Below are 16,883 nucleotides of genomic sequence, written 5' to 3' on the forward strand. Positions count from 1 at the left end.
TTTTAATCAATACATTTTAAAGTATACTGGAACTTCTATAATTGGATGACAATTGCATAATTATCATTACATTTTTTGATCTGTGTGCTCTGTGTTCAAAGTGTGAGGTAGGTGTCACTGAAAGAAAATAAGGGCACATGATTAGGAAAATTTAAACTAGAGGAGTGAATGGGGAACAAATAAATAAAATGAGACAAAGATACACTTTAAGTTTTGGTTTTAAACTCTTCTACAATTCTTGTTTATTTTAGCTTTCATAAAATGGTTATTAATCAAAAAATCCATTTGCTTTACTGTACGCTTTGCAACTGGTACCTTTTTAATATTTTTGAAAACATAAGGAAAAAATCAAGTTTCCTTTTCTGAGAAGAAACCTTGAAATTCACACCATCTAAAGGAGTTTCAAAAAGATGCTGATATTTATACACACTGGATAATCAAAATACTTAATAATTTGGTTAATTTAAAAATATTTTTTAAAAAGAGAAAAACAGATAAAGAGAAGAAAAATGCTAAAATAATCTTATGCTGCTTTACATGTAAATTCATGATGTAGAGGTGCAAACAGTAACGAGTCAAACAACTGACTGAAATTAACACAGCTAGGAGAATAATGGCAGAAGAACCTGGTGTGGGGCTTTTCGAGTTAATGCAGAAGAGTAGATTCAGCATCACCAGATGTTCTGTAATGACATTTTCTGAGATGCTGCAAAGGGTCTGAGTATTACCAAAGTTACACAATTCCTGATTGAGAAGATTCCTATAGCAAGGTATCGTTTTCTGCACTTTCAACTGCAGCATTCTTCTTTTCAACTATTCCATTTGCATTGCTTGTTTCTTCTAAAACTACCACTAAACTTGACAGAGTGGTGTGAGGATCAAGCAGTTTCAGAAGAGGGATGTCCACCTTTCTCTCTTGAAAGACACGGTTCTGGATGGTCATAGCTAACATAGAGTCTATGCCCAAAGACGAAAGGGGGGTATTCATGGTTAGCTCATCTGGGGTCACTCCTGTGAGGTCACTCACCAGTGAGGTGATGTAGTCCTCAGATTTGAGAAAGGCAGCATCCGGGACTTGAGTTTCCTCAGGGGTTTCAATCTTGTTCCTGAACTCTTCTAACATAAGTGACATAAAACGACTTTTGAGGGAAGTAATCTGAGAAAATACATGATGAGACAAAGCTTGAAAGTTCAATTTGACGACAGCTTGCTGCGAGTTGTTTATAAGTAAGGTCTTCCTGAGATACTCATGAATTTCATGCACCTGCAGAATGTCTATGCCCTTGGATCTCAGAATGCTCTGAATGTGGTTTTGATTGAGCAGAATGCCAAGGTTCAAAGCACCCCAGTTAATGGCCTGGCCGGAAAGGCCACAGTTCCTCCTGTAGAGGCAGAAAACATCCAGGAAAGAGTTTGCAGCTGCATAGTTAGTCTGGGTGGCATTGCCCAGAAAGGAAGTAACCGAGGAGTAGCACACAAAGTAGTCAAGCTCTTGGCCTCTGGTAGCCCAGTGAAGATTTAAGGTCCCTGCTACTTTTGGGCTCAGCACTCTGTGAAAGTCAGCCAACTTCAGCACTTCAAGGTGGCCATCGTGTAAAGCAACAGCGCTTTGGAATACGCCTTTGATCGGACTCCCTGCAAAGGTGTTTGCAATGGACTGGAAAGCTTTCTCAACATCACTGCTCAAAGTCACATCACACTGCACAGACACTACTTTGCTCCCTTTGTAATGCTCCTGCAGAGCCCTCATCTCTTCCTGCTTCTCACTGCTGGGAATCCTCCTGGAGAGTATTGCAATACACCCTCCTCCATTCTCAGCTATGAATTTCACTGTTTCAAAGCCAAGTCCAGTGAGTCCCCCAACTACTACATAAACAGCATTCTGCTTAAACAGCTGCTTCTGGGGCTCGTACAATGGAATATCTGAAAGCACACCGATGTCCTTCTGCCTTCCCAGGACAGCAAGGGGGACAGAAGTGCAGGTAAAATAGGACATCACAGAGTTTAGCCCTTCAAAGTTCTCCCTCTGCTGAAAAACAGAACCTGGGAGATGTCTAAACTGTTTCATATCCATGGAACTGACCCAGGCATGTACATTCTTCTGCAATTCCTTTAGATGTGCTTTCTGGAAAAGGCTGGCAACAACAAGGATATGAAAACTGATGTTTTCATTATCAATTTCACAGACATTTTGGATACATTCAGACTGTTGATTGCCACATACAATCACCACATCTTTAAGAAAGTACATGTGGGCCAGATCCTCCTGAGACAGTCTGTTGACTGGAGGAAGAACAACAAGGGCATTGCACAGCTTTATATACTGGAACATGTTAGGAGTGGGCTTTGCAAGGACTGTTCTCCAACCCATCTCCTCTGCTGCCGCAGAAAGAACATGGCACAAAACTGATGATGGCTCTGTCGTAATAATGCCCAACATTCTGCCATGTTTCCCTTTGGGTAACCTCTGAGTGAAGATTTCCCATGCAATGATGAAGTATGACACACAAGGGACATTCTGGAGGAATGGGAATTTCTTGACATTGAAACAAACTGTTCCTGGAATCTGAACTCTGGATGAGGCAGCAGTGGGATAACATGAAACCACATGATCTCCCACTTTCACTCTTTTCACATCAATGCCTGTTGCTGTAACTGTGCCACTGAAATCAAGAGCTAGAAGTCTGTGTTTGTCTCCAGCTTGGGAGTTCCAATACAGTGTATTACCAAAGCTGCAGCTAGAAACACTAATGGGAAAATAATCTTCTGAGTGGAGACAAATTTTATCCACTTGAATTTCAACACTCTGTTTGTCAAGCTGAGTAGCAGTGCCAGTGGATAATTCCCCAGACAAGTCTTTTGCTGTGTATGGATCAGAAGTGTACAAAGTGAATGTCTGTGATTTCTGGAGAGATCTTATGGGTTGGATGTAATCTGTGTCTACAAAAAGTGTGCGTCTGATTTCAGACACATATATTCTTCCCAGGCTGATGTAAACTTCTGGGTAGTCGCCTCCTTTGTATTTGACAAGAACATCTGCTAACACTGAGATGTCCAGGGAACTGGAAGAGCTGAGGTCAATCAGCTGAAATGTGATTTCTGGAACTTCAACAATACAAGTTCTGGTCATGCCATACAATGCAAACCCACAGTTAACATGGTCCACATATCTCTCTGTTGTTTTATAGGTGATCACTCTGACAGAACAGCGGGACGCCTTCTCTCTTAATGCCACCACTACCTGGCGATAGGCTTCGCAGCACTTTGCCAGCTGATCTACTGCTTTCCCTGGGAAATCTTCATTTAACTTTTGAATTCCCCACAGGAAGAGGATTTCATCATAATCCTCAACCTCTGCTCTCATTTTATTCTGTGTGTCACCTTCCAAAAGAGATTCCCAATCTTCATACATCACATATCTCGAACCAGGATGCAAATATTTTTTGAGCTGCTCAGATATCCCAAATTTGTCTGCAAACACAAGGAATCTGGGCTTAACCCCCAAATGTACAATTGTCTGTGAAAGAGAGACTTCTTTCCACCTGTTTTCAAACAGGAACTCATTGTCTCTGGAAGATGCTTCCTTCATGAAAGTGATGGCAACACGCTTGAGCTCAGCCAAAACAGAGCCATGCTTGTCCACAAAGCATCCACATACCTCAAGGCAGTTCCCAGTGGACTTGCTCATTCTCATGTATATCATCATTTCTTCTTCCAAGGGTCGGAGCACCACCAGGCTGCCTATCCCTGAAGGAAAGCCTGTTCTGGACTGGAGTGTCCTTGAAGTCAAGACAGCGGTCATCTGCAGAAAACAGTCAAGCAGCACTGGGTGGATACAGTAGCTGTACAGCTCTCTGACGGTTTCCTGATTCACCTTTATGCTTGTTATAGCTTCCTTTAGCTCCTGGCAATAATGCACATCACTGAGCTGCCTGAACATGGAGCCATACTGAAAGCCAACATGAGACAGGGCTTCATAAACCTCCTCTCTGCTAATCACTGACCTGCATCTTCGATAGATGGCTTCGAAGGAGATGCTGCTTTCTTCCACCACACCTTCAAGCCCCTTTGCCACTTGGCCAGCAGCATAAACTGCATTGGAGGAAGAGACAACCTCAAAGCTTGTCATGGCTTTTTGTGGACTTAGTTTGATATTCAGCACTTGGGAACTCTGTGTGAGAACACATGGCGCAGAAAAACTGATACTCAGCTGGCAAGTACTCAGAGGCACTTTAGGTCTGGAGCTGCTCATCACAGAGGCCAGAGCAAGCTCCACATAGAAAGCTCCAGGGACTAAGGCCACCCCATTGTTCTTGTGTTCATACAAGTATGGTGTCGTTTCCTGAGACACCAGGCAGCCAAACTCCACTTTGTCACTGTTTATGCCATAAATCAAAGGATGACTGGCACTGACACCTCTTTGGTTTGCCTGTCGATGAATATCCAGACTGGACATGAGTTTCTGGCGATCAAACTGATACCGTGGAATGGCCACTGGAACACTTTGGTACCCATTATAGAAGTGCTGCCAGTTGGGATTATATCCCAGTTCAAACAGATTTCCTACCAGGGTCAGGAGCGTCTGATATTCTGCATCAGATTGCAAAGAGGAGAACACCTTTGTGCCTTTTCCCAGTGTTTCCTTTATGCTCCTTTGCAATGCTCGGTGAGGACTTATTTCCACAAACACCACATTGTCCCTGTCTCTGGCTGCACTTTGGATGGCCCTCATGAAAGCAACAGGCTCTCGAGTATGCCGTGCCCAGAATTTGCCCTGAGCAAAGTCATTTTCAGATGCAGCCATCCCAGTCAGTGTTGAAATCACTTCAATTTCCCCCTTCCGCTTTTCTAAAGGCTCTACCTGCTCCTCCAGCTCCCCAAGTATCATATCCATGCTGGGGCTATGATATGCAGCTGGAACATTTAAAACATGAAGAAAGATATTTCTCTGTCTGAAAGCTTCAGCTAACTCTCTCTGGACAGCTTCCACAGCATCTACACTCCCAGACAGGGTGCAGGAAATGGGGCTGTTGAAAGCAGCAATGCACACCTTTCCTGAGTAGGGATGCAGGCGTTCAGCAATCTCCTGAACAGGGATGTTTCCAACCACCAACATTCTGCCGCTGGCTGTCTTTGCCTGCAGCCTGCTCCGGTGATAAATCACTTTGACTGCATCTGCCAGGGAAAGGTACCCAGCAGTATGAGCAGCAGCAACTTCCCCCACTGAGTGGCCAACAGCTGCAATGGGCTGAATACCCCAGTGCTTCAGGAGGGAAGCTATGGCAACCTGCAGGGCAAACAGCAAGGGCTGGGAAAGCTCTGGATTCAGCAAGTCCTTTGGGCTATGATTTCTTGCCGGCAGAAGGCTGATGGCAGTGTGCTGCTGAAAAAGGTCTTCTATTTCCTTACACTTGTCTCTGAACACTGGCTCTGAGCTCAGCAGGGCCTCACTGAACTCCTTCAGCGTTACACCATTGCCACAGAACACAAACACCAGCTGGGGTTCTGCCTTTGACATGGCAGGTTCAGTGCTCACTGCTGACTTCAGCTCTTGCTGCAGGTGTTGGAGGGAATTTGTGACAAATGCTTTTCGGTACCTGTTGTTGGCATGGCTTCTTCTGCAGGCAGAAGTATAGGCCAGGCTTGGGAGAGTTATGGAGTTTCTTGTGCTCAGCTGCTCGGCTGTATCGGCCATTGTCATCTGAAGGGACTTACGTGATGCGGCTGACAGCAGAACTAATTCCAGGGGCTTCTTAAAGGCAGGAAGAGGCTCTGGCTGCTTCACCTGCCTGACTACAACATGAGCATTGGTTCCTCCAAATCCAAAGCAGTTGATGCCAGCTACCCTTCCGTACTCACTGGATTCTTCCCAGGGCTCTACAGCTGTGGCAACGGCAAGGTTTAATTTCTCTGTATCGATGCTGCTCATCTCCTTTGAGTAATGCAAGGATGGAACAATCTTTCCATGATGCATCATCAGGAGCACTTTGATTAACCCGGCTGCTCCAGCAGCCGATTCCGTGTGCCCAATATTTCCTTTCACTGAACCGATTTTCAGAATGGAAACTCGGGAAGACCTGTTTTTGCTAATGACACTGCCCAGGCTTTCAGCTTCTGTAGGATCTCCAGCAGCAGTTCCTGTGCCATGGGCTTCAATGTACTGCACAACTGAGGGATCCACACGACTTTCATAAATGCTGCGCAGTAACTTCTCTTGCTCTATTTGAGATGGTCTTGTGATTGGAGTCGTGGACCTGCCGTTCTGATTTACTGCACTGATGTTTATCACACCCCAGATTTTGCTGTAGTCTTCCTTTGCCTGTTCCATGAAAAGTTAAATTGTCTTTAATAACAATAGTAGTCTTTGGTTAAAGATGCCTCCAGGAAACTTCCAAGCCTGGTGCATCCCACAGACTAGTATTCATTACTGATCCTCCATGTACGGGGTGAGTTGATGGCAACACATAGTCTGAGAGTGATCAAGAAAAATTTCATGGCTTTGGGATATTTGCTAAGGAAATCTGAGGCACAAGTTATTTTCTCCTCCATACTTCCAGTTCAAAGCAGCAATATTAAACAAAAAATATTGAAAGCAGCAATAGTTGAAAGCATCAATATAGAAAGAAACAGACAGGCTGAATCTACTAAGACAAGACTCAGCAGCTGGTGTCACCACCAAGGTTTTGGAGTTTTTGCAAATGGCTTGGCCTATGCAGAGTCAGGCATGATGGTATCAGATGGGACTCACCTCTCTGAGTGAGGAAGGAGAGTCTTTGCACAGAAACTAGCAAGACTCCTTGGAGAGCTTTAAACTAGTTATGGTAGTGGATGGCAGCAATATCAGGCTTGCCCCAACAAACTGCGGGACAGTATGAAAAAGTTAGAGGATAGGGTACTTCTGAAAGGTGATAGGGTGATAGGGTACACCCTCTGCAGGTGACTCTGAGATGTACCAGCCACACTGGAGCACACTAGCAGTCTCACAGAGACAAGCCAGCAACTCCTGAGATAATAGAAGCCAACAGCAAAATATGGGAGAAACACCTTAGTAGCAAAAGAAGGCTTATGTAGGAATACCTTGATCAAGCACCAGCAGTCAAAGGTGCAACCACTAGATACAACTATGGGACATCCCTTCACACCCCCACTAGGATATTGTCCATCAAATACTTCTGTTAAGTGCTGTATACCAATGCACACAGTATGGGGACAAACAGGAGGAACTAGAGATCTGTGTGCAGCCTGTGTGCTTCAATCTTATTGCAATTACGGATGTGGTGGGATAGCTCCCGGTGGGAATGTTGGCATGAAGGGCCACACGCTGTTTAGGAGAGACAGACCAGGAAGGTGCAGTGGTGGAGTTGCCCTCTATGTGAGGCAACACTTGGAGTGTACTGAGCTCTGCCTTGGTGGGGATAAAAGGGAGACTGGTAAGGGTGACACCACTGTGGGTGTTTGCTACAGGCCGCCTGGTCAGGAGGAGGAAGTGGATGAGGCTTTCTACAGGCAGCTGGAAGCCCCACAGTCACAAGCCCTGGCTCTTGGTGGGCTTTAACTACCCTGACATCTTCTGGAGAAGCAAAACTGCAAAGCACAAACAGTGCAGGAGCTGCCTGGAAAGCATTGATGACAACTTCCCTGTCACAGGTAGTGGAGGATCCAACAAGGAATGCTGTGCTGCCCAACCTTATACTAACAGGGAGGGCCTTGTTGGACATGTGAGGGTTGGGGCAGCCTTGGCTGCAGTGACCATGAGATTGTACAGTTCACTGTTGAAGGAAGAGGAAGCAGGACCTCTGTGAATGAATAAAAAACTCCTGTCATTACTCAAATATAAGCCAGAAATATACAGGAGATGGAAGCAGGGTCAGGACACAGGGTCAAGAGTGAATGTAGAGAGGTCATCAGAATAAGCAGTAATGAGACTAGAAAGGCCAAGGCCCATTACATCTGGTCAAGGATGTTAAGGATAACAAAAAGGGCCTTTCCAAATACATCACAACAAAAGGAAAATTAAGGATAATATGGGTCCATTAGTAAATGGAGTGGGGATCCTGGTAACAGAGGATGCAGAGAAGGGAGGGTTACTGAATGTGTTCTTTGCATCTGTCTTCACTGAAAAAATCTCTGACCCAGGAGACCAGGGTAAAGGAATGCTGAAAGGAAGACCTCCCCTTGCTCCAGTGTGATTGGGTCAGAGAGCACCTAAACAAATTTGACATCCACAAGTCCAAGGGTCCTAACAGGATATATCCATGAGGTCTGGGAGAGCAGGGGTATAACACAGCAAGACTGCTCACAATCATCTTTGAAAGGTTGTGGAGATCATGAGACATGCCTGAGGACTGGAAGAAAGCAAATGTCACCCCAGTCTTCAAACAGGGCAAGAAGGAGGACCAAGGAACTACCAATCAGTCAGCCTCACCTCAATCCCTGGGAAGGTGATGGAGCATCTCATTCCAGAGGCCATCTCTATCCACAAGGAAGATACGAAGGTGATCAGGAGTAGCCAACATGGATTCACTAAAGGTAAATCATGTTTGACCAACCTGATTGACTTCTGTGATCAAACATTTGCCTGGATGAATGAGAGGAGAGCAGTGGATATTGTCTACCTCAATTTTAGCAAGGCTTTTGTCACTTTCTCTCACAGCATCCTCACAGAAAAACTCATGAAGCATGGACTGGATGAGTGGACAGAGACATGGATTGAGACCTGGCTGAATGGCAGATCTCAGAGGGTTATAATCAGTGACACAGGGTGTAGTTGAAGTGTCACTAGTGGTATCCCCTGGGCCCAGTTCTGTTTAGTTTATTCATCAATGGCTTGGATGAAGGGCAGAGGCCTCCTCAGCAAGTTCACTCTCCACACAAAGCTGGGAGGAGAGGCTGATACCCCAGAGGGCTCTGCAGGTCTCCAGAGAGACCTTGACAGGTTGGAGAGATGAACAGAGAGGAACTGTCTGAAATTCAACAAGGGCAAATGCAGGGTCCTGCACCTGGGCAGGAATAACCCCAGACACCAGTACAGGATGGAGGACAACCTGCTGGAAAGCAGCTCTGAGGAGAAGGACCTGGGGGTCCTGGAGGACAACAAGCTGTCCATGAGCCAGCAGTGTGCCCTGGGGTCCAAGAAGGCTGGTGGGATCCTGGGCTGCATTAGGAAGAGCATTGCCAAGAGGCTGAGGGAGGTGATCCTGACTTCCTACTCAGCCCTGGTGAGGCCATATCTGGAGTGCTGTGTCCAGTTCTGGGCTCCTCAGTACAAGAAAAACATGGAGCTAATGGAGTGGGTCCAAATGAGAGCTACAAAGATGATGAAGGGGCTGGAGCATCTCTCTTATGACAAAAGTCTGAGGGAGATGGGCCTGTTAAGCCTTGAGATGACTGAAAAGAGACCACATCAGTGTCTGTAAGTATCTGAAGGGAGGGTGTCAGAGAATGGATCCAGGCCCTTCTTGGTGGTGCTGAGCAACAGGACAAGAGGCAATGAGCTGAAAAAGATGCACAGGAAGTTCCACCTGAATATGAGGAAGAAATTAATAACTGTACAGGTGACCAAGGACTGGAACAGGTTGCTCAGAAAGGGATTGGATTCTGCCTCTCTGGAGATGTTCAAGAATCATTTGGTCACAATCCTGTGCTACTTGATCTAAGATAACCTGGCATGAGCAAGGAGTTTGGACCAGAAAACCCACTGTGGCCCCTTCCAACCTGACTGATTCTGCGGTAATCTCATGCTTTGTCTGTAGAGGAGATAACAAAACTCAACACAGCCAAGAAATCACAGAATATGATACAAACTTTTAAATGTAGGGTCCTTTTCTTATACTAGGGGAAATGCATAAATGCATAAGAAAAGCCTCATTAGTATTAAGACTGAACTGGAAAATCATTGCTGGAAAAGTCACTATTAGAGCTGAAGACACAAAATTCTGGCAAGTAACCAGTCTTATTTTACACTGCCTCACAAGCTCTCTTACCTTTCTCAGTGGTTTGAGGAAAACAACACCACAGCCTTCTCCCCTTCCATAGCCATCTGCTTTCTTGGAAAAGGGTTTGCTTATTCCCTCCGGAGAGATCATTTTTGCTTTACTGAGAGATACAAAGGTGCGGGGATCGATGATGCAGTTCACCCCACCACAGATTGCTGCCTCACAGTCTCCTGGAGACAAACAGAAACATACTCATGCTGAGAGGGCCCTGCTGATGGACAGAAACAATCAGCAATGCTGATCTCATTGTCCAGCATCTCTTCTGTCCCCTTACCTGATTTAATGGCTCGCAAAGCGTAATGCAGAGCAAAAAGAAAAGATGAACACGCAGTGTCAACAGTCAGGGACGGTCCAGTGAGATTAAATGTGAAAGAGACTCTGTTAGCAGCAATGCTCATTGCTGTTCCAGTACCATCATAATGATTTATTTCACTCGCTGCTCTGCTGGTTATGATTTCATAGTCTCGATTCATGAGACCTGTAAAACATCAGATATATGTCAAGTTAACCCAAGCCAACCACAGCGATGTACATTGCTAAACCTGATGGAAGGTTTTTGTGTTCAGTGTTAAGAGGAAACCACGTGGCATTTGTGCTGCTATCATGAAACTTTGCTTCAATCCAAATTAGAAGCAAAACTCTGGGACCCAACTTACACAAACATATCTAACACTTGAAATTCCTACCTGCCCAGGAAATGGCAGGCCTTTCCTGATGGCTTAGCTCACTATATGATGAAGCTCAGATCTCCATAGCCTGCTGTGACCCCTTTATCTCAGTTTGAGACTAAAATTCAGTTATGAGACTCAGGTTGTTTTAGTTTAGCTATGGGAATATTTATCAATAAGTTAAAAAGAGAGTAACTCAGACATAAAAGTGCAAGACATTAGCTTCCCTTCCTCATATGTAGCGAGTTAAAGGTCACAGCACAAATTACTATCCTGTGCTTTCTATTTTTTTTTTTTCACACTGTGATCTATTAAGAAATAATAAAGAAGAATAGGGCCTGTGAGCAGTCATGTCTTCTTTCTGGGAACATTATTCTTGAAATACCAATATTTAAATACTTGTGGATCCCCAAGTCCATGAGAACATGTGGAAAATGTGGTACTTCTATTCAGAGAGCAAGGAATAGTACCCTCGGTGGAAGACGAGTATCTCTCACACTAAAAGGCAATCTAAAGCTTTTCTCCCTATAGCTACATCAGCCTAACTACCCCGGAAAGCTCCTCTTTAAAGAGACACAGATTACACCAGCAGTAATGTGCTGTTATTCTAGTATTGTCTTTTAAATGTCTTTCAACAGCACATGGCATCAACTCCTCCATAACTTTTCTGGTCCTGACAAAAGCAGTTGGACAACTGCACCTTGATACCATTGTAATGCCTACAGGAAGATTTCTGCTGGATTTACAAGGATATTAACCCCCACAACACCTTGAACAAAGTTATGCTGGAGAACAATATACTGGAGAAAAGTGTAGGCCTGTGTAGAAGCCCAGAAGATAAGGGGCTGAAGTGTACATGTCAAACACTGATAGCTGGAGAGCTGTGGAGCCAACCAAAGATGGTTGGTAACAGTCATGAATTGTCAAAAGAGCAAGAGGAGAAGGGGGCCATGCAGAGGTAGGACAGCACTCTCCCAGGATAAACATCCTTGTTCTGCTCCACAGAGACACAACCACAGAATCACACAATCTGTTAGGCTGGAAAAGACCACTGAGATCATCCAGTCCACTCTATGGCCAAACACCACCTTGTCAACTAGATCTAAATAACACATCCAGTCTTTCCTTAAACACCTCCAGTGATGGTGACTCCAACACCTCTCTGGGCAACTGATTCCCACATCCAATCACCCTTTCTGTGAACAATTTTTCCCTCATGTCCAAACTGAATGTCCCCTGGCACAGCCTGAGGCCATGGCCTCTCATCCTGTCTCTAGTTGTTTGCAAGAAGAGGTTGATTCCCACATCATTACAGCCTGCTTTCAGGCAGTTGTAGAGAGTCATAAAATCACCCCTGAGCCTCCTGGTCTCAGGCTAAACATTGCCAGCTCCCTCAGCTGCTCGTTATAGAACTTGTACTCCAGAACCTTTCCTTGCTCTGCTGCCCTTCTCTGGACTTACTCCAGCACATCAGTGTCTCCTTCCTGAATTGATGGGACCAGAAGTGGACACAGGACTCGAGTTGTGACCTCACCAGTGCCAAGTACAGGGGAAGAATCACTGCCCTGCCCCTGTAGTCACACTATTGCTGATCCAGGCCAGGATGCCATTGGCCTTCTTGGCCACCTGGGCACTCACTGGCTCATGTTCAGCTGCTGTCCACCGGTACCCCCAGGTCCTTTTCCACTGGGCCACTTTCCAACCACTCTGCCCCCATCAACAAACAAAAGACAGCATCAGCACAGAAGTGGAATGAAGTGTTGACCCAAGGTCAGTCTGGGGAGGGAAGGATTAAGAGCACCCAAGAGTCCCAAAGCCTCTGACACATTTCCAGAAAGGTCTGAAAGAAGGGACTGGACATGATAACTAACTTGCATAGAAAGAGAGAAAGCTATCTTCAGACCTGGGAAGACTATTTATAAATAGGTATACCTACCTAGGCCATAGGGTGTGTTAGAAATGAGAGGAGAGAATTTAGATAAGTGCTGCCTCTGCCCAGGCCTCTGGCAGCAGACAGTAGCTCTGTTGGGGCAGCTAGCACCCCAAAACCCACTCTCCTTCACAAGTTCTTTAATAATGGCCAATTAGGTCTATTACAAAATTAATTCTTTATTTAATAGAAACAAAACTAACAGACATGAGACTTTTAATTGGACTATTTTTTACACAGGAGTAAAACAAAATTAACTACTAGTAGATAAAATACAGTGCACTATAAGGATACCTATATTACAGCTAGCAAAGAAACAGTACAGCTTAAGATTCAATGGACTTACCACCAGATTGATGATGGGGTACACATAAAATCTTGCCTCCCAATTCCCAGGAAAGTAACCGCATAACTCATGTCCAAGCTCATGGGAGAAGATCCCCTACATGTTTTCAGGAGTGTGTAGGAGGCTTCTACCTCTGTGAAAATTTGTGTAGCCTTTCTAGTTTGTAAAATAGAGTGTCTCTCAGTAAGGATTTTCTGACTTATCCCCTTACATCTTGCTCTCAAGGCAAGATGCTTATTGTCAGCTGGGTGATGTCACCTCCCTAACACCAGAGATACCTCACTGCTGGACAGATGTCCAGCTTAGGTTATATCACCAATTCACATGAGGGGAGAAGAATGTCCAGAGCTGTGCACCAGCTGATGGACACAGCAGGTAAGCTCTTCCATGGTAGGGGGGATGTCCTGCCACAGGGTGCCCACAAAACACTGGACATGTCATCAGCCAGACTGATGCTGGAAGCAGACCTTTTTCTCTCTTTCTCTCTTTCTCTCTCTCTCCCCTTCTTTAATTTATCTCTTCCTTTCCCTCTTTCCTTCCACCCCACCCCTTTATCCACAAGCCCTGCCATGTGCTGATACAGCAGGTCAGGAACTAACATTCCAATTTCCATTCTAAATGAGTTATTTACTAATAAAAGTTTTCCTGCAGACCCTAGTAATCATGGGTGTTCCCTCCCCCTTAAGGATGGAACATTACAGCCTGGCTTGGGAGTATCTTACCCAAGAAGGGTTGGGCTTGGGAGTATCTTTCCCAAGAAGGGTTGGGCTGGGGAGGCAGTTTTAACTGTTTCCTGCTTAATTTCAGTGCCTGAACACAGGAAGTAAAGCACCAAAAAGAGATACACAAATTGCATCATGAACTTCCAAAGTAGCCTGGTCATTCTTACTCAAAGTAACCAGAAGTACCACAGCACAGTAGCCTTAGAACTCCAGTCTAGATCCAGCCTAGATAACATGGAAAGGCTATGAAGGCGCGCTCCAATCTTTGTGCAGTTTAAACACACTTTCTTTGCCATGAAATTTTCCTCTTACCAATAAAAACACCTGTTTTGGTGCCACTGACAGATTCTACAGGAACTCCTGCATCCTCCAGGGCTTTGTATGTGCACTCTATCAGTAACTTCTGCTGCGGATCCATGCGTTCAGCTTCCATATTATTAATCCCAAACAGGTGGTTGTCAAATGCATTAAATCTGAAATACACAGACCAGAATATGATATGGCATATACATGTATATAGGATGCATTTACTTCTAGACTCACAGTTAACATATTTTGCAACTTCATGAAAAGCAGAGCAGTAACTGGTTTTTAGGCCACAGTTCCCATTTATGAAATTCAGAAGATAATGTTTGTAAGCCAAGGATGTTTCACGTCCCACCACAAAATACGTAATTTTATCAATGATTCTGCATTTCAGAGATAGGAGTCCACTCCTAACCATTTTTATTCACATGGTAATTGCACTAGTACCAACTGGACTCCTCAGAATATGAAATGCACAGAATCAGACTCCCTCTGCTGCAATGGGGTTGTGGCCAGTAAGTTATAAACAAATATTTTTTTCTAAATTATTTTAAGCCTATACCAATAGGCTTAAAATAATTATAGACCAATAGACCAATGCTATACAATTTAAAACCAAAAGATAGAGGATCAGCTGAGGTATTTTCAAGAAATACTCATGCTTCTCTAAAAATATATTCAAAATGCTTGAGGTGTGTGTATGTGTGTCTTAGTCTTTCAAAACATCTTCAAAAGAGGCCCATGCTTACAAAAGACCAAGTCCAAGTTTAATCTCATATCCCCAGATCAGATTTGTATGACCTTCTATCATCTCTTCATTTCAGTGCAAGATTCAATATCTGACATGGGACTAAGCACTAAATTAATTCTTCATCTTGTGATTCATCTCTGCCAATTCTAAATCTCAGAAGACAAAAACATTTCTCCTGTGCATTTCAACTTCTCCTTTGAATGAAGGTCTACAGCCTGATTTTTCAAGGGAAAGTGGAATTCAAATAAAAGACACTTATTTTGGCCTTACTGTACTTTGCTATTCTGCACACTAGTCACAGCCCCTGAACAGCTGTACCTATAGTCTAAGCACTACAAAAGTCAGAGGTGCAGCAGAGGAACAGACTCACTCATCAAGAAGAGCAGCTCGTGTTGTACATATTTTTCCTGGCTTGTTATGATCTGGATCATACCACTCCTTGGCATTAAATCTCTCGGGGGGGATTTCTACAGTGCAGTTTCTGCCTTCCTCCAGGACTTTCCAGAAATTGTCAATTCCATCTCCTGTTGGACAAAGTTCTTAAAATCAATTCAGTTATGCACTCCCCCTTCCCATGCAGACTCAGAAAAGCACACAGTCAGCTACAAGGACTTCCCACATGTAAATCTGGGCTGCTCAAGTAGAATTGCCACAGAAAGAAGTGATCATTCTTTGGTGAGAGGAAAAGAAAAACTATGCCTGATCCCTTCACTGCTTGTCTAAAAGCAAAGGAACCCCATGTCAGAGACTGAAATAGTTCATGCCACAAACATTACAGGAAAAAGCATATAAAGAAGCTGCACCCAGAGAAGCGTCCCTGAAGATACCTGACTGGGACTTCGGACTGAAAGTCAAACTGCTGAGATTAGATAAAGATAGACCTACTGTTCAGTCATCTCAAGATGAGGGAAAGGAATGTATCCACAAAAGGCCAAACCCACCAGCTGCAGTGAGAATTATCTCTGGCTGACTTTGGGGTGGGGGAGACCACAGTGTGCAGAAGCAAGGTTTGCACAACTGAGGGGGGAGGAGGAGGTTTTGGGTGTGTGCTGTAACCTCTGGTCAGGGGCAGTAATCACAGTAAACTCTTTTGCACTTTTATTCAGGCAGAAGTATTTCTAAGAACCTTAATAATCCGATCATAACACCCCACCAAATCTTTAACTCCTTAACTGCCTTCTCTCCCCATTTCCCTACCATCTCACTGCATCTACTCTACCTACAGTAATAAAGCAGGAAGATTTCTTTTAGGAAAACCCAATTTACTCATATTACAGGAAAAGCTGATGATTATGTCCAGCCCTTGATCTGTCCTGTCCCTATAGATGCAGAGTCCTGTAACAATGCACAATCACCCAGCCAAAATCACCCAGCCAGTGGACATGGAGAAAGTTCAAATCATCCCAGACCCATCCAGCTTGTTTGGATGAGTTTCATGTGCAGCTCAATGCCCTGCAGCACTGCAGGTTCTTCTGTCTGTCTGACTGGCTGTCAGTCAGCAGAGAAATTCAAGCCAATTAACTTCTACCACAGCACAAACTTTCAAAAAGATCCCGCAAGCAGAAAAGCAAAAAAGTCTTCTAAGCGAAGAACATGTGCTTTTTCTCCATTTCAACATTAAGAAAAGACTCTACTTTTCAATGTTCACTCACAGCCAGCTTTGCTTTTACCCCAAACTTACCTCCAGGAAAGTTGCATCCTATTCCAACAATAGCAATTTCATCTGCAGTCTCAATCTCCATCTCCTGGCCTGCACAAGACAGAACTAGTGTCAGTCCAGTCATACAGTTATGCATTTACCATTCAATAAAAACTGGGTTAAAAGGTGAAATTCTCACAAACACACAAACTCGTTCAAAACTTGATTCATCTTGAATGATCTATTGTTGCTTGTGATGACAAATTATACTCCCCACATATGACCAGAGCTGTACAGTATTTTTCCCCTTGTCTCTAATTTTAGAGAAAAGTCCCCATTTAATTCCCAAAACTCTCTCATGCACAGACACTTTCTTCTTATTGTGTAACCTCTGCTAACAAAATGGGAAATCTTTCAACCAATGAGATGGCAAAGAAAAGAATTCCCTTTGGGATCAAATTAAATACCCCAGTATAGAATTGACAAATTATTTCTTTTTCCTTGATTCTGGAAAAGGAACTTGTCA

The 16,883-nt window shown here is 44.2% G+C and overlaps 1 protein-coding gene across 1 annotated transcript; it reads right to left on the bottom strand.

Annotated features, from left to right (window-relative positions):
- Positions 1 to 211: 211 nt before the first annotated feature.
- LOC146440856 (uncharacterized) lies at positions 212 to 16,478 on the bottom strand. Its single transcript, XM_085050457.1, has 6 exons — positions 16,400 to 16,478; positions 15,089 to 15,242; positions 13,974 to 14,134; positions 10,270 to 10,473; positions 9,984 to 10,165; positions 212 to 6,319 (listed from the first exon to the last, which is right to left on the bottom strand). Exons 1-6 carry the CDS (start codon positions 16,458 to 16,460, stop codon positions 761 to 763), a joined length of 6,321 nt encoding a protein of 2,106 aa, XP_084906583.1. The 5' UTR covers positions 16,461 to 16,478; the 3' UTR covers positions 212 to 760.
- Between the last annotated feature and the right edge of the window lie 405 nt (positions 16,479 to 16,883).

The sequence above is a fragment of the Lichenostomus cassidix genome, chromosome 2 (genome assembly GCF_008360975.1).
Source record: "Lichenostomus cassidix isolate B80296 chromosome 2, HeHo_3.0, whole genome shotgun sequence".
Classification (NCBI taxonomy): domain Eukaryota; kingdom Metazoa; phylum Chordata; class Aves; order Passeriformes; family Meliphagidae; genus Lichenostomus; species Lichenostomus cassidix.

What these genes read in the sequence shown, in the direction of transcription:
- LOC146440856 (XM_085050457.1), bottom strand. Translation starts at nt 16,460, where the DNA reads ATGGAGATTGAGACTGCAGATGAAATTGCTATTGTTGGAATAGGATGC. An exon ending in CAAAACAGGTGTTTTTATTG is followed by an intron (nt 10,474 to 13,973) that starts GTAAGAGGAAAA and finishes GATGTTTTACAG; the next exon opens with GTCTCATGAATCGAGACTAT. An exon ending in TCCTCAAACCACTGAGAAAG is followed by an intron (nt 6,320 to 9,983) that starts GTAAGAGAGCTT and finishes TTCATGGAACAG; the next exon opens with GCAAAGGAAGACTACAGCAA.